The 27,236-nt window shown below is 41.8% G+C and overlaps 1 protein-coding gene across 2 annotated transcripts; it reads left to right on the top strand.

The window, feature by feature from the left end:
• slc41a1 (solute carrier family 41 member 1) lies at positions 1-27,236 on the top strand. Of its 2 annotated transcripts, none has more exons than XM_023424678.2 (11): positions 1-279; positions 2,049-3,194; positions 9,094-9,201; positions 14,494-14,565; positions 16,509-16,653; positions 17,690-17,836; positions 20,298-20,445; positions 20,801-20,880; positions 21,329-21,463; positions 21,659-21,807; positions 22,562-27,236. In XM_023424678.2, exons 2-11 carry the CDS (start codon positions 2,709-2,711, stop codon positions 22,745-22,747), a joined length of 1,656 nt encoding a protein of 551 aa, XP_023280446.1. In that variant the 5' UTR covers positions 1-279; positions 2,049-2,708; the 3' UTR covers positions 22,748-27,236. The 2 variants fall into 2 exon arrangements, with proteins under 2 accessions (XP_023280446.1, XP_023280447.1); XM_023424679.2 differs by lacking the exon at positions 1-279 and adding an exon at positions 1,710-1,814.

Raw genomic sequence — 27,236 nt, 5'->3', positions numbered from 1 at the left:
CACTGGACGGGTGCAATGTGACGGGGTCGGGAGAGACTGGGACACAGCCTTTAACCGCGTGGGAGGGAGGGTTTAACCATTAACCACCATTAACCATTAAGGCAGCTGTGCAGAGCCGGTACCGTACATAAGGCGTGCACACCGGCGTCCACGCCTCAGCCTGAGCGCGTTACCAAGAGCTGGAGGATACATGCAGCCAGCCACACAGAGTCCCTGTGCTCTCACTGCTCATCACTCCGGTTTGTCCGCTTCTCCTCTCTGGACCGCTGACACCAAAAGGTAACTGCCGCCGAGGAGCTTTTTCTGACTACCTGCTGGACATTTCAGCTCTAATTTCATAACAGCATGAGCGACCGGCTGTGAGAGTCACGTAATGCCTTTATCTGACGGAATGTGTCACTTAGCGACTCAGACTGCAAAACCCCAGCTGCTTTCTTTAGCTGTTTATGTATGCAGATATTGGAAGAATAGAAAATGATTATGCATTTGCATTCATTTTCACGAGTTAAATACTCGTGGTGATAGTGGCAGTGACATGGGCTCCAGCCCGGTGCTGGAACAGAAAGCCCTCTGCCCTTGTTTAAATGAGCAGTAGAATAGAATAGGAGGGCTCGTCTATTCAGCCCTGACCAGGGGAGCACTAATTTACGCCTTTGCCATGTTGGGTTCGGGTGGTATTGGTCCTGACTACTAAACAGCGGATTGTTTCAGCGGGGAAAGCCAGTCTGTGTGCGGATGTCGCAACATGCAGGCTGAGGAAAGCTGCGTCCAGTCCGCAGCAGTAAGGCTGGAAGCGTGCAGCTCGGCCTTCAAAATAAAAGTTTTTGTATTTATTTATTTATTTTATTTTTTATTTATGTATTTATTTATTTATTTATGTAGCTTACAAGTTCTTGGAAAATTGCTTAATGGCATCTGTGTCAGATGTGTGTTGTCAGGTCAGGTGCATGGTATTTAGCATCAGGTGGCTAAACTGAGCTGAAATCTGAACTGTCAGCTGTAATCACAATAGAGGTCATACTAGGATTACTGTTACATCTTAATAATATTTTGGTAGTTATTGCTCCCTTCACTACATCAGATTCAGGACATTATGGTTGTTCTATTGCTTGGTAAATGGAAACAAGGAAAAAATCAGTAAATGTGCCAGCCTCACCTCTATTATAATGTCTTTCCACCTCTGTTTCCATGAAGAGGATAAACACTTTAGACACATTTGACAGCTTTGCTGCTTAATGGTTATCCTGGTTATTGACTAGAAGGCAATGGTTTGCAGATCAGATTTGTTGTTTATTTTAAAGATACTTGAAATTTTCAGTATTTGGTATGACTAAAGAAAATGCATCGTTAGTTGAAAATGTGTTTCTCAACATATTGTCACATGTAAGTGTATTTTTCTCATTTGTATTTCTATGAGTTTCCTTAAATGAACTTTGTGTTTGGACAGTTGTAACTTAAAATTTGAGGGTGTATTTTTACTCTGCCTGTAGTTTATGCTCATTAAAGGATGGCAAGGGTTGTTTATTTTGAAAGGCACAACAGGAATTATTGTCCTTGCAATGCTGTCTGCTTTGAAGGTGGTGGGATACTCTGTTTCCAGAGGATGTAAGCTGTACCTCTGTTAATGGTAGAATATTTTTAGACACCGGGAGGAAATTTGGCGTGGGATGAATCTGTTTTCAACCTCACTGTTGGTCTCTCTCCACTTCTGCCATAATGTCAGTGGAGAGGACAGAGCTTTATCCAGGGCTTAAACACTGTAATAGTCTATTACAAGGACTTACATAGCATTTGAGGCACTCAGAGAAGTTAAGGTACTTAAGAAGTTTTTATCATTTGTCTTCAAGATTCTAACAGTTGTATTTTTTTATTGTGGTGCTTAACAGCAAGTTACCTTTTTCATTATTTTCTGTGGTCAACTATAATACTCTGCATGTTAGCCTGTACAATGCCCGCTATTTGTTTTCTATCAGGGAAAATGGAAATGTCTCACATTTAGTACAGTCACATGTAAGACTGAATAATCAATTAATTTGTTCTTTTCCCAGGTGACTGTCCACTCTGGTTGGGAAGTTACTTTTCTGCAACTGGTAATTCAATCCTCGGACTGCAGACCTTTAAATATCTCCCTTGAAAACCTCCCAGCAGCCACGTGGTGTAAGGTGAGACATTCCCAGCCCGGTACACTGACCAGTCTGACATGATCAGTGGACTGAGAGCGTGACCAGTCTGCGCTGCAATCTTTCCACTTCAGACCTGTGATTTCAGCTTTTTACTGAACTTTGAAGGACTGTTTTACAAGTGACTGGAGGGGATTTCTGTGGTGAGTCCCCGAGCACATTGTTTTCCTCTCTCATCTGCGTTGAACCATTATGCTTTCTTCTTTTTTTTGTCGGCCTACCGTGAGCACCTTGCAGTGAATGGAGAACATACTGGTTCTGCTCCCGAAGCACCGACAGGAACACGGGCTCTGCAGACACACGGCTGCATGTGCCTTGCTGCAGGTTTTTTCTTACAGAGCAGTTTTCTCCTGGTCTTTAATAGCGACATCCACTCCCTGTAAACCTCTTTAATGGGATAAATCAATTGGACTGATCAGGTTCAAAACCAGATCAGGTAACAAAATCCATTCTGACTTCCCCAAAACTGTTAGGCCAAGGCAAGCTGACCTTTCTTTGTCAAGCCCACAGTCTATCAAAGGCTTCCGCATGGTACTTTGGTTGAACGAACAAGACAAACTCCCCGACATCGACATGTCTTCCGGGGCCATTGAAATTAAGAAGGAGGGAGGCCCCCTGACGCCAGCCTTCCTCAACTCCAACTGCTCTGTCCTCCCGGTAATCCTCACCAAAGACCCAGAGGAGGTGAGCCCAGGGACCGGGAATGAGTTCGAGCTCACAGAAGTCACAGCTTTTGCGGAAAGGACCGGTGAGACTGGGGAGGATGAGGAGAGGTCGGAGATTGTGGTGGCGATGGACTGCCGGGCCAACGCCAAAGGTCAGCGGGAAGAGGACGCTCTCCTGGAGAATGCAAGCCAGAGCAACGAGAGCGACGACACCAGCACCGACCAGAGCCCCGAACCACCGGCGCCACTCAAGGAGACCTCCTTCTCCATTGGTTTGCAGGTGGTGTTCCCCTTCCTGCTGGCCGGGTTCGGGACAGTGGCAGCGGGAATGGTGCTAGACATCGTCCAGGTGAGTGATCCAGAAATGTTCTGTAATGTACATAATGAGTATATAGCATATATTTATGAAGAAATATTCTGTGAGTATAATTAGAAACTTCTAAAGGATTCATCAACAAAAATGGTCCTGCTCTTGTAGAAGTCTAAAGAACATGGATGGAAAAAGATGGAAAGGATGACTGGAATGTTTTGGATATTTTGGAAGATGGGTGGTGGAGAACTGAACTGTTGTGCACCAACATAATTTAGACTTTGTTGGGAGTATCACAGGATTGCTTGGATTCAAATGTCTGGAAACACTCAGTCAGACCTGAACCTAGATCGTTGAGCTCCACCATACTCCCTTTTCTTAAGTGCAGTCACCTGTGAAAAACAATAGGACCTCCGTCTTATTTAATCCTCCAGTAACGTTCATCTACAGTTGTGTTTCTGAGCTGAGCCAGTGCTCCAGGCGGACCATGTGTACTGAGTCAACATGTGGGATTGGCTCGTTCCTGGAGCATTTGAATGAACTGGTTTAGTGAGCCCTGTTCGCCTTGGCATGTGTCTGCTGCTGCTGCAGGGCCTATCTCATGGCATGCCTTTGGGAATGGGTAGATGGGGCAGTTTTCACACACCATGGGGTATTTACATAATGCTCTTTCTCCTCTATGGCCTGTTTCCCTGTCCCTCGGGGCTGTCACATACTGGTACACAGTGTGTCTTCTAATGGCCTGTCACACAGCCTTCTATTGGAAATCTGACATACTTTGCTAGAATAGAAACTTGAGGAGAAGGTGTTCATTGTGGTGCAGTGTAGAGAGAGAGCTGCTGGGTCCACTCTGCCTCCGAGAGAAGAATATAACCCAACTTATAATTTCTGTCCTTCCTTCTTTTCCTGTTGACTGGCTGCAGTTGCTGTCTTGCATCTGAGTGCATCTGAGTGTTCAATGTGGAAAGGCATGCTGGCATACTGACAGGTCATATATTCCTTTAAAGTCAGCTTGTGATGCATATAAAACTGGAGGTGTCAGGCTGCCAGGAGACCAGTCCAGGCACATTGTGTACACGCATACTGATGCCAACATGGTGGACCCCAGGAACTCGGCACACAGAGGAGGGGGACAAGCAGGGAAGTTAGTGTGGTTTCTTTGAGCACCTGAAATGGCAGCACACTACGGTCGAGCTAGTGAGGAAAAAAAACAAAAACAAAATACTGTGTGGTGTCAAAGCCTCCATTACCATGTGGTTAGGTATTCTCACTAAACCAGGAATGCAGAGGTTTGAGGTCAAAAAGTTTTCATGCTGCCTCAACTTAGGCACCATGCTGCTGCAGTTTCTCCAATTTCCAAAACACTCAGTGCACTATTCCTTTAGAGGTAAGGCAGTGAAACAGGAGATACAGATGGTACAAGGTCTTATCTTTCCCTTCTAGTCTGTGGGCAGACCTTGGAAGAAATGCTTGCAGCGAGATGCAGAGCGAGGCTCGTCTGAAGCGACTGTTCTAGTGAGTTCGGCTGAGCATCTAGCAGGTTGTCTCACTGCCTAATTCCCCCTCCATGACACCGTGAAATGCTAACTCAGCTAATCCTCCCTGTCCTTGCAGGAAGGTAATTGTCTAACTCTCTCTCAGTCTCTCTCTCACTCTCTCTCTCACTCTCTCTCTCTCTCTCTGGTTTGGTCGGACTGCGCCAGTTCCTTTGCTAAAAGTACGTTTTGAAAACTGTAACGTTCTACAGTCTTTACTTTAAGTGTCTGCCTGGCCTGAGTTTAGAAGTTGTGGCTTGGACCAGCGCATGACTTGGCTTTTTGCGTCACTCTCTATAAGTCGTCTTTGAAATTCGACCGCTTTAACGTTGGCCACTTTGACTATATGCAGCACAAACACGCAGAGCTTCTGGCCTCATTCCCACTCGAGGTTGGCCCAGAAAGGACTGTCCAGGCTGGTATAGAGGAGTGAGACGTCTGCATAGTTCTGCTTAGTGACATGGTAGCAGCAGTAGCAGAATGACCTAAAACTGTCAGTCTTTAACTGCCAGGGCCAGAAACAGAGTTTGAGGGTGACCAGCTTCACTTGGACTAAAGGTTGCACATGGTTTGTAAAGATCATATAGAGCTAGTTTTGTGTCAAAGTGTCAAAGGCCAAATGGATGATTTGTAAAGAGTCAAAAGACCCAGTTTGAGTTTCTATCACCCTACGATTCCTTTGTCTGTGCAGTCAAACAGAAAACCAATAATGAAAAAAAAAAAAAAGTTCATAATCATAATCATCTCTGTGTTTATGTCTGCCTCAGAGTCTAGCCATCTGCCCTGTGCTGAAATGCCAAAGGATGGGACACAGCTTCAGCCTAAAAAACAAACAGTCTAAAAATACAGGCTCCAGTAAACAGGAAATCGTAGTTGACACAAAGGTTTAACACCAGCCAAGCCCTCGCTGCCCACCAGCCACCATTTTGGTCCAACCACATCCACTTGCCTGGTTTTCACACATGAACCACTGTGAAACCAGAGCGTGGGCTTATTCCCTCAAACTGAATCATCCTTCCAACTACTGGCTTCCATCCCTGGCTCTGAACCAGCCCATATTCAAATGTATGTAACTGCTTGGCTCGACTTAGAAATCCTATTTCTTCCAGGATTTATGATTATTGTAAAAATATATGATCTAAGGCCCTGAAACAAGTGTTTTTTTCAAAACCTTCCATGGTGTCCAACCAACCATTTGCACCTCCTGTTGCACTGACTGATTGCTTCTATTCATATTGGTCAGTTATTTTACGGCAGCTGATGACAGAAGATGTTATGTCCTGACAATCATTAACAACATATCAGCTCACAGCTATTAACACCTGACAATATCCCAGAACGCCTCTTGGTTAGGATGTGAGTGATAGGGATTGAAAGGATTAGCCGGTTAGAATGCTTTTGTGTTGCACCAAGCCCTGGCTAATCTTTCACTCCGTCCAGGATCCTGAGGAATCCTTGGAGGGTTCCAAGTTGCTTGTCCGGATGGACTCCCTCTGGTCAGAGAGTTCAGGCTTGACCCTTGGATATTAACGGCCCTTATCTCAGGCTTCTTTAGCTTGATCACACTTTTTTGTGTACATATGGGAAACTCTTCTCTCCTTATCCTCCAACATAAAAATCCAACTGAAATCCAATGAATGTAGTTCCTCAATGTTCATCCATTTAATACCAGTAATGATGTTGTATTGCTGATGTTCATCTTTTGGGTTCAACTCTATACCCATTAATCTTGGTCATTAATCTATGTTCGTTTTACCCCTCCTGCGTGTGTTACCACGTGAGTCTACCATTCATGCTGCACCACCAGGAAAATGGAAATGGACACCACCTGATGTAGTTTCTGTGATGCTGCCTGAGTTGCGTTGACATTACATGCCATCAGGCTCAGCTTCCTACTCAGTACAGCAAGTACAGTGATCACAAATAAAATGGGGCCATGTTACTCAACTGGGCAACCCGACCCTTGTGGGGCTTGCATACCAGAGCTCCTATAGGTCTGTACACAGAGGTACTGGGGTTGTCCTGTAGAGTTCCTAGAACTGAGGAGGTGGCCGTGAGGAGGGAGGGCTTGTTTGGCTTGAAGCCAGTGTTCCATGGAGACAACAACATATATCACCACGGGGAGGCAAAGAGGGAGATAGGGGAGTGAGACAGAAGTAGAGAGAGGGAGAAAGCTTGAAAGCATGCGGCTGTGAAAGAAGAGAGGAGTGCTCACAGAGGTGCTCACAAGGCTGCTGGGTTGGCAGAAGGCAGTGAGCCAAGCTGAGGGGCTGGCTGTTGGAAAGGAGCTGTGCTTGGCCCGATGACAGCAAGGGGATAGGCAGAAGGAGTTTAACCAAAAATTGGAGTTTAGGTGCCACACCTACTGATACAACACGCTCTGAAGTGTAGACGACACCCCCTTATCAGCACTGTACATCTGGATGCACAGTGGGAGCAACACAGTGAAACAGAAACAGCGAGCTAGTGTGAGAAATGCAGGCCAACAGTGTTTATATGTAGCTTCAATGTCGGCTACTCCTCTATTTTCCTCCCCTCGTCTATTTTCTCCTCTGCCTCTCTTTTCTTTTCTGTGTCAGCCTCAGTGAATATTGATTCAGCTCGGGGCGGACTGGACTGTAAGTGCTGGGGGCCTGTGGGACCGGCTCCAAAGATAAGCACTTTTGCTGGAGAAAGATCGATGGCCTCGGCCTCAGCAATACCTTTGTTTCTGACCACAATAGACCACAAACTTGCTATCACTGCATGAACTCTAATGGAGGCACAGCATAGAGAGGCACTTCACCACAGTGACAAGCTCACAGGGAACCCACCTCTCAAGGACTGGCTGTCAGTGAAGGAGGAGGTTATCTGGGACCAGGGCTAATATTATAGGCTATAAATACCCCATTAAAGGCCATCTACTAGGCTGAGTGGGCACGTTTTCTAGCACATGCTAAATATGATTCGTGTTTCAGAAATCCCACCACCTGCACAAGCTGTCCTTTAGATTTACCTGGTCTAGCTTCTGGCTGACTTTGTTTCACACTATTACACTTTGGCCTTGGGGGGAGAGCAGCAGCAAAATTTAGCTCCTTTATGCTGAGGTAAGGGCGGAGCAGCAAGGATGGCAATGTAATGCTAGTCCTTATGCTGAAGTACTGTGATGAGTCTTTAAAGGTCCCATATTTTCCCCTTCTCCTATGTTTTCTTTGAAGTGTTGATCCATAAGAAGATATATTTGTGGTTTTAAGAACCAAAAACCATCTCAATATAGTTGTACATCTCCTCTCTCTGGCTTCTCTCTGGAGCTCTAGTAACAACAGGTCAGTGAGCCAATCAGAATAGAGGAGGCTCTGCGCCTCTCTTCTGATTGGCTGAGTGTTTTCTGAGTGATCAAATAAAAATATAGAAAATTTCAGGTAAATAGTCAGGGAAACCAAATCCTGCAAGGTTGGATGGTGGGTACAGGTGGGCGGGGCTTGGGGCATGGCTGAGGGCAGAGACTGTGATACACAGAAGTTGCTGGGAATGTTTTTCATGATGTTAAAAGAAATTTAACAATTTATTTCTGAATGATGAGTTACAACAATTGCTGCGTCCATCTCCTGTATTCACACTTGTTTTCATGGGAGTCGCAAGGTAGCTAGCTAGCTAGGCTTCCATTCTTGAACCAGCCTACTAAGCTCCAGTTGGCTGACTGTTTCTCCAACTAGAGGAAATGCCATCAATGAGCACAAAAGTAGACCTGTTTGAACAACAAATTGAATATATGCTTGGAAATCCAGAGGTTTGAAACCAGGCTAGAAACTCTACATGCATTTAAAAGAATACATGAAATTAATTATATACTGGGATCAAAGGTTCCTCCAACATAGGGGACAGTAGTCTGGTTTGATTTTTTCAGACTGTGCAGTATAAATGTCAGTACTAATGGTCAATATTCAGAGTTCATATCTGTACCACACATGTATTGACAGAAATGTTAAAATTTGCTTAACTAATAACATTATTATTAACTGGTGATGTGTATCTAAATACCATGGAGATTATAGTGAGGTATGAGGTGGTAAGCAGAAGTAGGTGAAGATTGGTGAGTAGAGGTGGAAGAGGGGAATCACAAGGGAGAGAAGAGTGAAAGCCAAAAGAGGACGATAATAAATAATTTCACCATGAAGCCCCCGTGACCTTGTTCTTGTTAAAGGAGAGCCGACATGATACATAGTGTGAAAGGTCTGTAGAGACTATCTGGTCCATCATAAAGGTCTGGTTTCACCACTGAATCAATATGAAATAACAAGGTCACAGAGACCCAGAGACATTCTGCTCCCAACTAAGGAGTCACTCTGTCTATGTGAATCTGATATCAATATGGCAGTGTAGTTACTATGTTGTGTTATTGATATCATATGTGATTGTTGCAGCACTGGACAGTGTTTACGAAGGTGTCGGAGGTGTTCATCCTGGTTCCAGCGCTGCTTGGGCTCAAAGGCAACCTAGAGATGACGCTGGCCTCCAGACTTTCCACAGCGGTAAGAAACGAGTGTGTGTTTGTGTGAGAGTGTGTCCCATTGTTGTGTGGAGGTATGTTGTCGCCATCCTGAATTAAGAAATTTACATGATGTCCTGCCAGCAGTGTCATAGTTTGTATTCTATTCCGTTAAAAATCATTCCGTTTGTGTAGTAGTTACATCTATATGCAATTTCCTTTGTATAAAACACGAAAATTCCTTGTCTAATTTTAGCCTGTTTTCAATTCATTGTGGCTGTCTAAAGCCTTTCCCCTCAAAAATTACCCAATCCTTCCCATTGCCTCTTCCCTCTAAGACTGTCGGACCCATTAAAACTCATTAAAGCTGATTGTTCTTGCTGGTCAGAGGTCATATTGCCAAACGTGACTTGGGTTTCAGGCAAACTGATAGCAACATTCCTGCCCTCTTCTTTGTTTTTGAACATTTTTGCTGACCCTGCCCGCCCTGTTCACCTCACTACACAGGTTGATTTGCTGTTTGAAGCGCATAAAAGCAGGTCTCTCAAGTTTTCATCTCTAAAACTGAATATGTTAATTATCTCAAACATCCTCCGCTGAGTAGCAAGAAATAATCTGAACAAAATGTATTTGCATTCCTTTGAACTAGTGAATAAAATAGTGATCTTGACAGACAATATAAGACAGTAAGTAAAGTAGAGATGAAATTAACATTGTGCTAACTTGGATGCTGTTTTTTGGCTTGCTAGCTGTGTTTGATTTAACCAGATATTGGTTCTTAGTGGTCCTGTAATTATAGCTAGCTCTCCTGCTGGCTATCCACATTCACCTTTAAGGCAGTTAAAAGCTGTTTTGTTCATGGTACACGGTTTCCACAAGTAGAATTTGATGCTATAGGTAGATAACATCTGTCACTTGAAGCTTCCACAGAGCTCATTGCTATGATGCCTCTTTCTGAGCTAACAGTATTGTCCTTTGTATAGTCTGTGGGGTCAATGACCTAGCAGCATTGCTAACCAGAGGATAGCAGCACAACCCTTACTTACGAAGGCATAAGAGAATTAGCCCAGTATTGCTCTTAAGCGCACCAATCCTCACATTCTTTCCACTGGCCTGAAGGAAACAGGTGACGAAGCTGATTAGCATCGCTAGCAGCGGCCCACCCAGCGTGGACGACTCAGCTCATTCACACTACAAGAATAATCTAATGAAACAGGACATTTAGATTTAGTCTGACAGTTTTCAAGTCTTGAAACAAGTGAACACTAGGATAAAATACTGCACATTCATGTGTTCCCAGTGCAGTGTGTTCTATATGCTATTCCATCGAGCTACAAGCATTCGCCACTAAATTTCTAAATCCTTATTGTATCAACTAAATTGATTAGTTATGACCAACATTATATTGTTTCGTCAGTGTCATATTGTTACATGATTAATCAGCAAGTTGATTTTATCCACATTTACACTTAACAACTGATATAATAACATCCATCAGACTGTGTGAATCAGCAGTAGCTCAAACATTTCGTAAAGAAATGATTAAACGTTTAAAGACAAAACATGGGTGTCAGCTACACCTTGGCCCCTTTGTATGATGTTACTTAAATTTGCACTTTATGGTCATAAATGGAATTAATGGTAGATATATAATTTATTCAGCTTGCTTTTCACAATAAAAGTCCAATCGTGTTGAATATTTGATGAGAGACCACTGATGAGGATTTTAACAGATTTTTGCTCATTGTTTTGTGGCCGCATCATATTAGGAATCATGGCTCTTTTCAAAGTCATGACACAAGTAAATCTATAACATACAAATCACACAAAGCTGATTTTATATGGAACTGTTTAAACACATTGACAAAACTTGTATTTAAAAAAAATAATATATATATATATATATATATATATATATTACACATATATAGCGCAGTGGTTCCAAAAGGATTTGCCAATCTGCCGAGTTTTCAGTTGAGTATAAAAGGATTCCCACATCCATCATGACAAAGTAGGCCAGAGTCTGGTGTTTGTCCTAAGACATAGCTGTTAGCTCTCTGCTGGCTGGCCCCAGCAGGACCACGTTTCTTTCCATGCCGCCGCTAATTATGAGCAGATTAAGACCACTGTAAATTTCCTAATGCGCTTATTACTGAAAAAAATAATGTAATCCCTAGTACTGGCTGGCTGTAGGAGTTTGTATTTCACATGACTGTGTTTCCTTTTTCCTTTTTCCTTTTTCCTTTTTTTTTTTTTTGGTCTTTTTAACCTCTTTGTCTTTGAATAAATTTACTGAAATGAAGCTTGTCCTTGTTTTTCATAATTGTTTGACTAAAAGAAATAAGCAGTTGCTTTCTCTGTTCTGTCTCATTCCCTCTTATGTTATTGAGCTTAATTGATTGTAGGTATTTGGATTGTAGGATTTTTTGTGAATTACTGGAACTTGGCAGCACCTGCATGGCAACTGTTGCCAAAGATACAGCGTAATCAGAGATTACAACAGCTACTAAAAGTCTACTTTATTCTCATTTTATATGTATTAAATGTCTCAACATACATTCCATTCATGTACTGTATGTTCAGCCTTGTAAATAACAGGTTTACTCCTAGAAAATGAATGTCATTATTACTCATCTACAAAATGTACTGATGCTTTTGAAACTTGAATTGTATTTCAGCCTCTCATGCGTCTAATGTTGTCCGTGAATCACTTTCACAACATTCACAGTGAATCCATCTCACTGATGATCCAAACACCACTAATCCAGCCGCCCACACACAAACCAAAAGCTGAGGACTTGGCATCATATTCACCCATCATCACACAACACCAGACGATGCTTCTGTGAATTCCTGAGCTTCATCTGTTTGCATGTTGTTGTTGTTCTAAAAGCTAATTTTGCAGAAGTTGCAACAGCTTTTGAACCGTTAAAGGCTGAAATGAAGGCTTCTTATCTGAACTCCTGAAATCTTTTGGAGATAGTAGTTCTGCCGGAAAGCAGCTATATGCCTCTCTTTGCATGTAGAGTTCGTTGTGAGTCTACGATGCCCCCAGTGCTCTGCACAGATGTTTGGTTTTCTCTTATCTCTCCGCCTTAAACCTTCTTATCAGTATTTGTGGCAGTCTGCCCCCTCCGAACGACGGCATGGCTGTCGTTGCAGGAGGCATCCGTGTACACATTGACATGGTGCCGATGAGTGAGGAGTATGTTTTCACGGTTGTAAAAGCCGTGTATCTGGCACAAACACAAGTTATCATGACGCACAGTCCAGACATGTCAGTCAGGCTTGTGAGTTTTCCCTGTCAAGCTGCCAGACATAATCATTAAGTGAGGACGGTGCTTGTCGTGAGAGATTCAAGAGGGAGAGGAAAGCCACACACACACACACACACACACACACACACACACACACACACACACACACACACACACACACACATATTTAAGAAAATATGTTTAAAGAAAAATAATATTAACACACAGTCACTGAGACCATATCATTACTGCTCATCATTATTATTCATTATTATTATACTTCTGTTTTATATGTCCATTTAAATACACTTTATTCAAACAAGCTAACAGATACACAGTCATGAGTTGTACTAGCTAACCCCTTAGCAAACATTTGCTTTCTTACACATCTCAATGACACAGAGCAACATTCACATTCATTTTGGAGTCATGTTTGTGGCCAGCTGTCCAATCAAAAAGTCAAACATTTAGTTCACTTCGTCCAGCTCTGTTGTGGTCTCTGTGGGAAACATATGGCTTTAGCTAGTTGCTAACTTTGGATGAAATGACAGCCAGCAGAGGTTTTTGGGAGCCATGAGTACTAAACAGTAGATTTGCTGTAAAACTACAAAGGTTAATAATAAAAGGGTAAAAGCTTTTAATAAAAGGCTAATAATGATGATAATAATGATAATAATGATAAGCTAAAAGAACTTTAAATGCTCAGTGGAGCTTCTTGGTGATACCAGCACTATGCAACACTTGGGCAAGCCATTTGATTCACTGTTCATATCCACAATATTGAGCAATGCAGGTTTAACATAGACACTCAAAGGATAATTCCACTTTATTTACAGCTGAGGTCTCATGTTTTTAACCATCAATTATACTGGTAATAATAAGATTATACAAACCCAGGTCTGAAAACATTTCAACATAGCTAAAAAAAAAAAAAAAAAAAAAAACTCCCAGTCAAAGGCATTCAGAAGAGAACACAAAGGAAAATGGACCTCAACTGTCTGACTCAAACATCAATAACAAAACAGCATTCAGTTTACTAAGCCGCCTGGTGGCCTCATAACGTCCTTAGTTTATTTCATGACATTTCCCATCTCACTCTGCCTTCATTTCTTGCCAGCGCTCTACTTGTCTACTCAATAAAGGAATAAAATTTTAAATAAACACCCAGCTTATTGGTTCAGCTTTGACCTTGCTGTAGGCTAATTAGTGTAGTTGTGCGCACACACAGTTTTCCTGCTGAGGGGTTCACATTTCTTTTTAATCATTATTTATTATATTATTTATTTATTTAACAGAAGAAAAATACAGTGCCTGTCACATAACACTTCATACCCTGAAAAATATAAGTTTTAATAAAGCAATATTTTTCTCTCCTTCCTTTCCTTCCAACAGTTAGACTCTGTGAATAAAACTTAAAACATAATTAGTTTTATACATATATACATATATATACACAGTATATATATATATATTATCTATCTATCATGAATTTCCCCTAGGGGATAAATAAAGTATCTATCTATCTATCTATCTATCTATCTATCTTATACGTGTTTATTTGTATATACATGCGCAGCCCTTACCTCCATCTTTTTTTTTCTTTTTTTTTTTTTTTTAATTAAACTCAAGCATGGAGCAGATAGGTGTTTTTATGGGCCCAGATGTTTCCCTTCCCTCTGCATATGTAAATGTTGTGGGACAGAGAGGAAGAGGAGATCCTCTGTTTCTGTCCTCTCACTGTGGATGAGCATTAGGATCATTGCTCTGGACACACAGTGGCCCACTGTAGCCACAGCCACTTGACGCTTGAGACCATCAGTTTGTGTGTATATGTTTGTGTGCGTGCGTGTGTGTGTGAAAGAGAGGAGATGAGATAAGTGGAGTCGGCCGCAGGGTGGGGGATCAGATCAGAGTGTCTTTGTCCAGAGAACTGACATCTTATTGTTCTGATGGGACCAAGAGGCAACAGCATGCACACACGCTGTACACCCACAGATACACACACACACACACATGCACACACACAGACATATGGAGATGATAATTTGCTGACCTTGTGTGTTCTTTGCCTCTTTCAGGCCAATATTGGTCAGATGGACACAGCCAAGGACATGTGGAAGATGATCATGGGGAACTTGGCCCTCATCCAGGTAACAGATGCACAGCAATACATTCGAGTGTAGTGTCACAGAGCAGCTCTGACCACGCTAACATGCACTTTAACAAACCAGGTTACTGAGAAAAATCAGGTTAAGGCAAGAAATCAGATAATGAATTTATATACGCATCAGATTTCTCTAAAACTCAACTTTCATGCAGTTAGTGAGTAATCAGATGTCTCGCCTATTTCAGCTCGAGTTCAACTATTTTAGATATCAGGATGAGGAGCTACTAGTAATGATCGGCCGCATGTTTGTCACAGCAACATGAACTTGTTTTGGTGATTTCTGCACCAAAAAAAAAGAACAAACAATCAAGCTTCTTCAACAGAAGCAGACCCGATTATCTATTAATATCTTACACTGATGAGGGAAACAGTGTCTCAGGGATCAAGTTAACTGCCAAACCTGGGAACAATCAGGTTTCATAAGTGCTCAGTGTTTACAGTAAACACAATGACTTATCACGAGTGGACACAGAAATAACACTTGTGTAATGTATGGCAGCTCCCGAACATGAGCTCTCGTCAGAAATCAGAAAAGCCAAATATAATCTCAAGAAAGCACATAATTAGTCCAGACACACCTCCCACTCACTATCTGATCTAACTGCAACTACAGAATAATTCAAGTACAGGTTGTCCCACCCTAACCCAGATAAGCTCGGATCTCAAAAACAACTTATATCTGGTGGTAGAAGAAAAGTGTAGGAGCTAGCACGGCTAACAAGCTAATGTCAGCATTTTGTGAATTGCAGCTACACAGCTTTTTCATCAAACACCTTATTGTAATGAGTTTCTACTATTGCCCCTGTACACACTCTGTCTCTTCTTCTCTGCTGCTGCTGCTGCTGCTGCAAACAAACTAAACAAGGAGATTAAGAAACTTTCCATATTTCCTGAATGAGAGCTTCACATTCACGTTTCATCAATTCAGTCTTAAGGTTAAAGGTCCCATATAGTGTAAAGGTAGATGTCCATGTGTTGTTTTATTATAAAGCAGGTCTATGTTCTATATTAATACTGTGAAAGTATCAGAGTGCTCAGTCCACAGAGAAATGCAAATGATTTGGTTTTTCTGACTGTTTATTTGAAATCTGCTAAATTTCTATTCAGTCACTCAGAAAACAGTCACCTCACCGACCTGTTGTTGCTAGAGCTCCAGAGAGAAGCCAGAGAGAGGAGATGTAAAACTACACTGTGATAGTTTTTGGCTCTTAAAACCACAAATATATCTTCTTATGGATCAACACTTCAAATAAAACACTGGGGAAGTGTAAATATATGAGACCTTTAACTCAAACACTCACACAGAGGCAGTTGCTTGTTATGAATGGAGAGTAAAATGTGATTGGGCCAAAATGTGATGTAACGTGAACCTGAGCAGAAGTCTAATCAGCAGGAATAACTAAAAGTATCTCTTCCTCCTGTTGGTGTCTATATACGTACATTATATGTATCGAATATCAATATTTGGTATTTCATTTCCCAAAACAAGCTGTTCATTTGCTCTTAGTGAATCAGTCACCTCTCTGCCATTTGAAGTGGGCCTGTTGTTATGTAATGTTTGGTAAGTCCATAGTTCCTGGAACACTTTAAACCAGTGCTGGCTGGGTGCTGACACAACCTCCTATTTAGGGTGAGCGTGCACTCACTGGTTCACACTGGTGCTCCATGAAGACGGTTGAACTGGAGAATCCAGATTTAGATGGATGTGTTAGTTGTTTTGTTGGTTTAGTAGCTTGTCGCAGTCTAATGCTAAGCTAATATGAGTGAGTGAGTGACTGATGAAGGTGTTCTCTGTAGTCCATAATGTTAAATGAGGGACTTTTTTTCATATGAAGGCTGTGTAAGCTTCAACAGTGAGTAGCTTTCATCTGGAGTTTACATGTAGACTGCTTTCAACAGCTGCATGAATCATTGTAATGCGTGCAGGTCCAGGCCACAGTGGTGGGGTTCCTGGCCTCCATAGCTGCTGTGATCTTCGGCTGGATCCCAGAGGGACACTTCAGGATGGGCCATGCAGTGCTGCTGTGCGCCTCCAGTGTGGCCACCGCCTTCATAGCCTCTCTGCTGCTAGGTACGACTTGACTTCACTTTATCGTCACAATGTTTTTCGAGAACGCTGAAGAACAAAAATACAAGATTTAGCTAAACAATAAAACAAGTGCTACAAAGCTATATTACATCAGAAATTATAAACAAGCAGCTGCAGTGAAATCAGATCATTTAGTGCTTAGTCTACACAGGTATACTGAGCCCAGCTTATAGCCCAAACTCTGATTTAGCACAGGCTAACATGCTCACAGCATGTTAACATTAGGTCATTAGCAGTTCATCTGAGGCTGTTGGGAATGTCTTTTACATATGTTTGTGTTTGTGCAATGTGTTTTGCAGGTATTTGGTCAAAAACCAAAGTATTGGACAAATTACAGTTTTGACCTGATGATGGTTCTAGAGGAAAAGTTTAGAGATCACAAAAGTGATTTTATCCTGATGGGGATATGAACGTGTGTCCCAAATTTCGTGGCGATCCATCTGATCAATGTGGAGATATTTCACTCAAAACCACAAATGTCAACCTCATGGTGCTGTTAGATTAAAAGTCGGGGGATCTCCAAAGTCAGTAAAATTCATCCTCTGAGGATCATGAATACCTGTACAAAATTTCATGCAATCCATCCACCATTGTTGAGATATTTTTAAGGTGGTGTATGGACCGACGGATATTTCCAGTCATGATAGCAAAGCTGAAATTGGTCCTGCAAAATGTAAGGTCAAACTCAGATTATAAAAATCAACATTTGTAGCTTTGTATTTATGTTTATTAATGGATTTGATTAACTCTTCAGCTTAATTCTTATTTTATTAGTGTTGACTGTGTTCTAAACTGTCCAGTCAGCTCACAGCTCCTCTGTTCAGCAGCTTCAGATCTTGGTACTTGTTTTTAACCTTCAAGTTTTATTTTTTTCCAGTTTGAACTTTCCTGAAAAACAAAAAGGATACCATTCTGTCTCTTGGGGAAAAAGAAAGATTACTACTCTTTGTTTGCTTGTTACATTTCTTCAAACCATGAGACATTAATGCTGTGACATCTCTGACCTGAAACCCCACAGGGCTCATCATGATCGGTGTGATCATCGCATCCAGGAAGGTCGGCATCAACCCCGACAACGTGGCAACACCCATCGCTGCCAGCCTGGGAGACCTGATCACCCTGTCCCTGCTGGCAGGCATCTCAACAGGACTGTACAAAGAACTAGGTAAAACACTCACGCACACTGTTCTTTAAATCTGACACAGTCAGACATTTTAGTTGTTTTTTTTTACAGTACATACTGTGCAGGGTTTACTGAGCTGTGAAGTGGTGTGAAGAAGTTTATTGAGGGGATTGGATGTAAAATATATTTATGTAAAGTTAATTAGTGTGAAAATGTTGTTGCTCATTCAGCTTTAGTCGGATACAAAAAGTGTTTCCTTCTTGTCAGGAAAAGAAAATAATAGGTGTCACATACACCTATTATTCTTCTCAAGTAATAATTCCATCCATGAGTAACACACTGACAGAATAAATGACTATTTTGGTTCATGGGTTTCAAACACTTTTTGTAATAAAAACTTTAAAAGCAAAAATCTTCTCAAATGGCGGTCTGTTGTCTAATTTGTGTCAATTTAGGGTCCTCAAGGTGGAAAAAGTTTGAGAGCCACTAACATACACAACAGTATCAAATCAAGCCTTTAATTAGTTTCCAGCAGTATCTCCCAAATGAGCCAGAATCATTTATACAGAGCCAATATTTCAGTGAGAGTTGCTGCATTAATGATGCGACTTCAAGAGCCTCTATTACCTTTGAAGCTGTTATCATAAAAAAGCAGCAGCGTGTGTGTAGAAGTGTGTGAAATGTGCCTCAGTGTCCGGCTGTGCGTGGTAAATAAGGATGAAAGCTGCCCACACCTAACCGCGCTGTGTTTTCAGGGTGAGAAACTTTATTGTTAACTCCCCACTGCTGCAGCGTTTCCACACACACACACACACACACACACACACACACAGAGAGACAGACAGAAAGTCAGACAGACAAACACCGACACACACACGAGTGATGAAACCATCCTGACCAGAGTGTGGAGTCATCTGTCTGAGACCAACGTTCCAGTCTTACTCTCTTTAACTGCCTCAGTCAGGAGCTATATTCAGCTCAAACACAAAAACACAGCTGGTGTTTGGGTCTTCTGTGCATACAGTACATTGTTTGTCTGCTGAAACGTTGTGTTTTCAGTGGTTTGTAGTCTCAGTGGTCTGTGGTATCAATTTAGCAGTAACACTGCCCCCTAGAGACAAGACCAGGTATTTAATGTCAGTCCAAATCCAGCTCAGGTCACCTATATTTGTTTTATTATAGTCAAGATTAGGTGTTACCTGGTGCATTGATATCTGACTTTAAAGTTCAAATTTGTGATGCACTTTTACATTCTTGCGTCTTTTATTTGATTTGGGTTTCATTTTAATTAACTCTAACGTACTTTTGTCTTCAACATCAGAAACATCGATCTAAATATGTACAGTCCGGGCCAGTATTTGGGCAATTATTTTAATTCTTCAGGCTTCATCATCTTCAATTTGAAATAAAATAATAGACACTACATTAAAGTCTCAATTTAAATTCCAGCAGGTTTACATCATTATAAAAAAGAAGTGTGTAGGAGATATAGTCCTTTAACACAGTGCCCAAAGTTCAGAGGTTCAAAAGTAATTGAAAAGATACACATGAAGTCCTAACAAAAATATTGTGTAGAAAATCCTTTGTGGTCAATCACAGCCTGAAGTCTTAGACCTGTAGACGCTTTGCATCTTCTCTGGCTCTCTCAGGTCTTCACTGCAGCCTCCTTCAGCTCTTGCTGGTTGTGGGGTCTCTCTGTCTTTACTCTGGTGTTCGGCAGGTGGGACACAGCTCAGTCAGACTGAGATCAAGTGACTGCCGCAGCCATCTGAGGTTTTCCCTATGTATCTGTGAACTGCCATCCAGTCTTTCTGTTTCTGTGGTTTAGCAGGTGTTTGCATCTTGTGTTGAATCCTTGAATGAAGGCTTGATCGTTGACACAGAAACATGTCGTCCTACAAATGGCAACTATCAATAAACTCTGAGCCTTGTGTGAGCTCTTTACTATTGGACCTCTAAACTTTTGTTAGAAGGACTGTATCTCCCACACAGCTCTTTCTACATTGATGTAAAGCTACTCAAAGTAAACGTGAGACTTGTTACTTTAATGTAGTATCCATTTTTTTTATTTCAAATTGAATGTGCTGAAGCTCAGAGCCTGATGAACAAAAAAGTGTCCAACTGTCCAAACAATAGATTTGACTATATAAATATTAGAAATATATTATCTTCAGTATCGCAACATTCTCTATAGAACCTTCAGAAATGTCTACAATCAGTAGACCAGTATTTACTGTTCACAAATGCCTCATTTCTGCCTCATTTTCCTCTGTGTGACACCTGGCAACAGGAATTATGGGAAATGTGATCTTAATTTGGAGGAATATTAAAACTGTTGCTGTAAGACTGTGTCCAGTTATTATCCCCACCATGACTTTACCTGTTGCTGTGGCTGACTGAAAGTGGATGATAAACTAGGCACAAAAACTGATTTGGCTGAGATTTCAATACAAGAAATAATCCATGGATTTCTGAGTAAATCCACTTTTTTCTTCCTTCACAGAGTTCAATGACTATGCCAACCCGCTGGTGTGTGCAGTGTTTGTGGCCCTGTGCCCCCTGTGGGTGCTGATAGCCAGGAAGATCCCATCCACCAGGGAAGTCCTGTACTCCGGCTGGGAGCCGGTCATCATCGCAATGGCGATCAGCAGGTACAAGCAAGCAGGGATCACTGTCACTGTCACTGTTATTTAACCTTTATCTAATCAGTGCAACAGTCAAACAGAAGACTGTTCACATACTATAAACATACACTCAGATACTGTCACTCTATTTCACTGTTTAATGCTGTTTTTAACGTAATGCCATTTCATTTATGCAAATCAGTGTTTTCTGTCTCCATTTTCAAAACACTGCAAGTAAAATATAAGTCCATTTACTACTATTGATTTACAGACTGTGTGTCTCAGACTCTTCAGTGTGTGATTGATAATTATTTCTATGTAATGATGATCATGAACTGAAAGCAAAGATTTCAGTTCTTCCCTCTTGTCTTCCGTCTTTTAGTGTTGGTGGTCTGATCCTCGACAAGACCGTCACCGACCCCAACTTTGCTGGCATGGCCGTCTTCACCCCGGTCATCAACGGTAAGGAGCTTTTTTTTAATTCACATGAAAACAGTAATGATGCCTCTGGGGAGCGTGGGTGATCCCAGCAGCAGAGAATAAGTTACAGGAAAAGGAAAACAAAAAAACAAGTGAGTGGTGTAGATAACAGCAGCTAAAATGCTAATTAGTAAAACAACAACTATATACAGTATAAATATAAAGATGGAGGTTGACATGGATGTTTCATTGCTGGAGACGGGGAACAGATATAGAAAAGTCTGTTAGCATTAAATGTGGGTTTAAATCTGTTTGCTCTGTGATCTCCTAACAGATGGGGGTAGCATATTGCTTTCATATTCAAACAAGGAGAAGTACCATAATTGGAAGTTCTGCTTTTATCTCAGGCTCATCACAGCAGTGTTGAGGGTGTTTCGCTCTGTTTCCATGGTTTCATGTTGTGTGTTTTGTGTGTGTGTGTGTATATCAGGTGTGGGAGGTAACCTGGTCGCGGTTCAGGCCAGTCGAATCTCCACCTATCTTCACATGAACGGTCTACCCATGGGGGATCCCAACCCCACCCCCAGGAAGTGCCCCACACCCTGCACCTCCTTCTTCGGCTCCAGTAAGTGTCCGGGCGGCTGTGGAACGTTCCACTGTTTCTCTGTTCTCTAAAAACAGATCTTTCCATGTTGGCTTTTAGTTCCAGCTTCTGTCCTAAAAAAAAAAAACCCTCAGTTCCTCTGAAATGCAGAGGAAGCTGAGTTACATCCCATCATCGTCCTTCTTGATATTAATGTGTGACTTCTCACTCTTCCAGCTGTGAACTCACGTTCGGCCCGTGTGCTGTTCCTCCTGGTCGCCCCGGGTCACCTCGTCTTCCTCTACACCATCAACTCCCTGAGGGGGGGGCACACCACCCTAACACCCATCTTCATCTCCTTCTACCTGGCCGCTGCTCTACTCCAGGTACACACACTCTCACGTTTGTTTTTATATCCTGTTGGGGACAACTCGTTGACATAATGCATTCCTTAGCCCCTTACCCTAACTCCATAACCCTAATGCTAAATAAACCTGAACCTGAACCTGAACCTGAACCTGAACCTAATTCTAACCTGGTCCCTAAAAAGCATCTGAACGATGGGTGATGGTGAGTCGACATGGGTCAGTGTGTATTCACATTTAGAGTCCCCACTGGGACACACATACACACGCACACACACACACACACACACACACACACACACACACAGTGCATTTTAGAAAAAGGTGTTGATATCTGTCAGATGTAAGGAAACACAACACATACAAAACCACTCTGATGGTTGTTCATGACTGTTGTCACATGCATACATGCAAGTACAGTTAATATTAGCACTATGCATATTATTTTTGTTTTGTGTTAAACACATGAACATGAACTCCAGTGATTAGTTTAGTCAGTCCAGCCGATCACAGGAGAAGTTTAATCTGCTGAAACACATTATTTTACAGACATCCACATAACTGAACTATGATGAGCTCTTTTATGCACTTTCCTTGTGATTATTGCTGCCAAAACTGAACATATGTGCAGCCTGTCTTCTAGAAATTGTAATAAAAAAGTACATGGAATGCATAAAATCAATAATGAAAAGCTTTCATTTAGCTGCTTACCGAGAACAGCTGAGCCTGAGTGGTTCCAGTGAATAACGTTTGCTTCTGCTTGGTCTGCCTCCAGGTGATGATCCTCCTCTACCTGGCAGACTGGATGGTCCACTGGATGTGGGGCCGAGGCATGGACCCCGACAACTTCTCCATCCCCTACCTGACCGCGCTGGGTGACCTGCTGGGAACTGGCTTCCTCGCCCTCTGCTTCCACATGCGCTGGTTCATCGGGGACAGAGACTCGAACGTGGGCAACTGAATGCATGCACAGACACACGCACAAAAAAAAAAAACAAAAAAAAAAAACTACTTCTCATACTGTACGCTTGCACGCACGGACAGCAACGAACATGACCCATTATCTGAAACTGGAAGATGTCTACATTAAAAGGGCTAATCTCCTGTAGGGCTCTGATTGATGATATAGTGCACTTAGAGGACTGTAGAGTTTCATCTTCAGGATGTCGGGACGCTGATGCACCCCAGCATCCAGACACTATCTGTGTTTCACCTTATCTCCACCTCAACCACCCAGCAAAACTCCACCTGATGGATCCAGCCCCATAGACTCCATTACTCCTCCTTTATTCTACTTAATAACTCAGTCCTACTACTTTTGTTATCATTATACTATTGACAATGATTATTGTTGTTGGTAAATAATGAATTTGATATAATTCGATATCTGTTCTATGTGAAGGGTCAGTCCTCATTATTTTCAATGGGGACCTTAGCCCTCCTGTTTTTAAATATCAACTTTTAACACTTGAAACCAAGATGACAAAAAGACAGCAAAAAAATATATCCAAACAAGCCTAGAATGCTTAATCACCAAGTGCTATGTCATATAAACAGAATATTATATGAAATCTAATGTGTTTCACTTTTGATTTAGAAGTGTACATAAAGCTAGCTGTTCTCTCTGTTTTACTTTGGTCTTGTGACAGAAGGAAACAGGCTTGGGGAGGGTTTACTACAGGAGCCTGGACTGCAAACATAACAAGCTACAGCGGTCTTGGCTCCCATCAACAGATAGCTTAATTTGAGTAGGAACAGGGGCAGGAAATCAAGGTTGTAATTTCCGCGTTTACTCCCTCGCAATCCACGGCTTGAGAAATCTGGGATCAGATCACAGTCTGAGAAACGCTTAAACGTCAGACACTACAAGAAAAGATTTACCTCTGATTCTGTTAGAGGAGAATCATCTAATTAATACCTGTTTCTGTTAGTGAGGATTTTATTTTCTAGTTTTTACCAATTCTACTAAATATTACAGTCGTGAAATGTCCTGTTACTTTCATTAAAAAGTGAGCAAACACACAGAAACAGTGGAAAATAGTATGTTGAAAATGGCCAGACAGCTGTGGGTTCGGAAGGAAAACGCATACACCTCACTCTTTGTTGCATCTCATCTATGTTTTTTTTTTGTTTTTTTTTGTGGATGCCAAGAGAGGTATTATTTTGCGCAAGATGAGAATAGCACCAGTCCCCCTGTCTGAAACCATCTGCCAACTCTCTACTGGAGCAGTTGTTGCAGTTGTGTCGCCCAAGCCGGGCTTACAGTAAGTGACAAGAGGCTCAACATGCTGCAAATGGACTGGAGCAAACCTGCAGAGCTTACCCAGCTGAACAGCATTTGTGTTCACACATGGGTGCAGGGTGTGGAGTTGCCTTAGCATGCTCAGGGGAGGAGCTCACCTGGGTTCAGCTAGCACAGTCTGATTCCAGGGAGAATGTACTGAGCGCTGGTGTTTTGTGTGGAGGTTTAGGTTTAGCATTGCATTTAGACCATGTTGGACCGCTGAATCTTTCCCATGAAAGACGGGCTAATGACGTTCTTTGAGGTTGGATAACAGTTAGGTCACATGATCAGACAGGAAGTTGTGACGAACCATTTTAGTTGTTCAGTGTCGGTATTGGTTTTCATTTGGTAGCCTTTAGATTCAGATTCATCAAAAGATCAGCACAGCTCTTAAAGCTGTCTGACGGCCCAGTTTTACATTTTCAAAATTTCTAAATCAGTTCACGCCAATAGGGTGAAGCAAAACTGCTCAAATATTTTGCGTGGAGTTCAACTCAAGTGAACTTAACCAGTAGAAAAATGTCTTGAGAGTGCTGACTGTTGAGGGACCAGAGGGGAGAGTACAAAATGGAGGTAGCTATCGTAGCTTATTAGCTTTATTGCACCATCCACTTTTATCTGCCCCTCCTCTGCTGGAGTATAAACTGATCCACATAAGAGGAAAGGTCTGTAGACAGTTATGAAACAGGAGTCGATGGTAGAAAGACATCTTTTAAATAAACTGTGTAAACTTACTTTCCCATTAATGACCAAACGTTCTCTAAGCTAACGAGGTTCCTGTCAGTTAGCAAGTCTCGTTAGCTTCCATCCCCCTCAGAAACTCTGTAAAGGAAATGTTGACAACAAAATGCTAGGGGGAGTTAAAGACACAGTACAGAGAAAATATAAACTGGAAGAGCTGCTCTGACTGACTAACTCAGGCTTATTTCCAGCTTGCTAATGTATTAGCTTGTTTCCAGCTTGCTAATGTATAATTTGCACAGAGCTATTGCGTAGAGTTCAACTTTGATGAATTCTGGCACGTGGATTCAAACCGTTGACCATCTTAATAGTGCTATTTATGTAGTATTCTGAGGCTAGCTAACATATTAGTTGTAAATACACCAAGAAATGTTATACTTTCTGCTCTTTAGGTGTATAAACTGCTGCACAACAGAGCTGCAGTCTGTGGTGAGTTGTTAGACAGAATTCGATGGTAAAAATACTGTGTCCGGACAAATTAATTTTGCATTGGTAGTTTCTGGTGTGACATCATAGGTTACTGTAAAATTCTGGAATTAGTTTTTTCTCATTATACATAGAATAAAAGCACACATGCACACACACACACATGCACACACACACACACACAATCTATCTTCCACCAGACTCAGCTGAACCAAGCTGACTCTCTCTTTGAGAGCGTAAGGTGAGGAGGAGAATGAAAAAGGAAGTCGTGAGCCATCTTGACAGACGTTGACCCAGAGGCGAAGCCAGGTGTCTTATAGGAGAAACCTGCACGTGATGCTTGACTTATCCGGCGCTTGTCAGACTTCTGTGCTGTTTCGAAGGGGCCAGCAGAATGCATGTGCAGGGCACATAGTGTGAATGTGCAAAAAACTTGATTGTTGTATCTGTCAAAATGATTTTTCTTTTTTTTTTTTTGGTCTGACTGATTTTTTTTTTTTATTGTATCGATTCTGTTAAAATTGTGATTTTTATCCCTTTCCTCCTTTCCTTAATCTTTTTAACTCTTGATGATTATTGTTTTGTGTCATGAATTTCATCAAGCAAACAACCACTGTAAAGATGAAACAACTTCTGTGACGCTGGTCAAATGCACAAGTACTGTAATCTGCAAAATGGACAGCAGAGGGCACCACAGGGATTCTCTTAACTGTACAACTTCTCTGTGTATCTCTGTGTCCCCTGGATTCAAACCCACACATATCCACTCTAAGTGACATTCATCTTGTCTTCTTTTCTACAGCGTTTACTGTGTTGTAGAAGTTACATCCTTCCATCTGTATCCTCCACTCTCTCTTACTGACCAGGTGCCAGCGTTCTGCCTCTATGTCAATGGAAAGTTGTGAATACTTCTATAAGGGGGCAAGTGAGTTTGTCTATTTATTTTTAGAAGCACACAAAGCAAATTGTACATACTATATTTATTCTATATATAAGGTTGTTTATTTTATCATTTCATTTTGGCTCAGTTTCTTTATCACCATGTTCCTGTCATTTTTCTCTTCTCTTTAATGTGTTTTTTTTTTCTTTGCAAAAAGCCAGTAGAGCTTTTTGTTGCTTGCCGCTATAGAACGGCGGCGAGGCTAATGAATAGCACAGTGCCTAATACCAGTCTTTATACACCTCACACATATGCACACACACCCTGTCTCGCACAGGGAAAGCATACTTATAAGACATAGAAAAAGGCCTTAACCTATCAGAGCCAAGCTCGACTCAGAGTAACCAATCAGGAGCTAGGTTTTGCCACAGAGTAGCGTCTCTTTAATTATCTTTGATTAATAAAAGATGTACAGTGAGTTGATTATGATGTGTAATGTAATAATGACTTTATATGATGTAGCGGTGGAGAGGAGGGCTGGTCACATCAGTTACAAGCTTTTGTTCATGTGAATCTGCAAAAATGAGGACGAGGGGGAGTGCAAAAACCAGCAGGTTGGATTTTACAGGGCACCTGAAAGGTCTGGAATCAAATTGAGCACCAGTTGAAGTGAGATATCAACCCACAAGCACAACAGAAAACAAGTGCAAAATGACAAGATATAGTCGCACCTTCTTATGATTCCAGATGTTTCCCCTAGTATATAACATACCCAGCCTTTAAAACCCTTCACCCACCTACTGCCTTGTTAACCTCAGTGCTTCGAACCCTTGAACCCCTGAACTCACAGGGAACCACGCTGACCCTCAGGCTGCCAACATCCACGTCAAGATCGAGGCTTCGATTCAGACTCTAAATATCCAACTGTCCCAGTCAGTTATGTTGCCTATAAGGAGAAACTGATGTAAAAACATGTACAGTCTTACTGGGGCTGAGGTCTCCTGAGTTCTCTGTGTGTTCTTCTTGTAAAAGCCCTCCCTCTGTGAGGCTGGAGGAAGGCTTTCTCCCTGCAGGACTTTGTAAATTGCTGGAAATAAAGGACTATATTATTTCATACCA

The sequence above is a fragment of the Seriola lalandi genome, unplaced genomic scaffold (assembly GCF_002814215.2).
Source record: "Seriola lalandi dorsalis isolate HSWRI2012SDOR001 ecotype SW California unplaced genomic scaffold, Sedor1 jcf7180002054748, whole genome shotgun sequence".
Classification (NCBI taxonomy): Eukaryota; Metazoa; Chordata; class Actinopteri; order Carangiformes; family Carangidae; genus Seriola; species Seriola lalandi.
This window is presented reverse-complemented; position numbering and strand designations above follow the sequence as displayed.

What these genes read in the sequence shown, in the direction of transcription:
- slc41a1 (XM_023424678.2), top strand. Translation starts at nt 2,709, where the DNA reads ATGGTACTTTGGTTGAACGAACAAGACAAACTCCCCGACATCGACATG. An exon ending in ATCGCAATGGCGATCAGCAG is followed by an intron (nt 20,446 to 20,800) that starts GTACAAGCAAGC and finishes TCCGTCTTTTAG; the next exon opens with TGTTGGTGGTCTGATCCTCG. An exon ending in CACCTCCTTCTTCGGCTCCA is followed by an intron (nt 21,464 to 21,658) that starts GTAAGTGTCCGG and finishes TCACTCTTCCAG; the next exon opens with CTGTGAACTCACGTTCGGCC.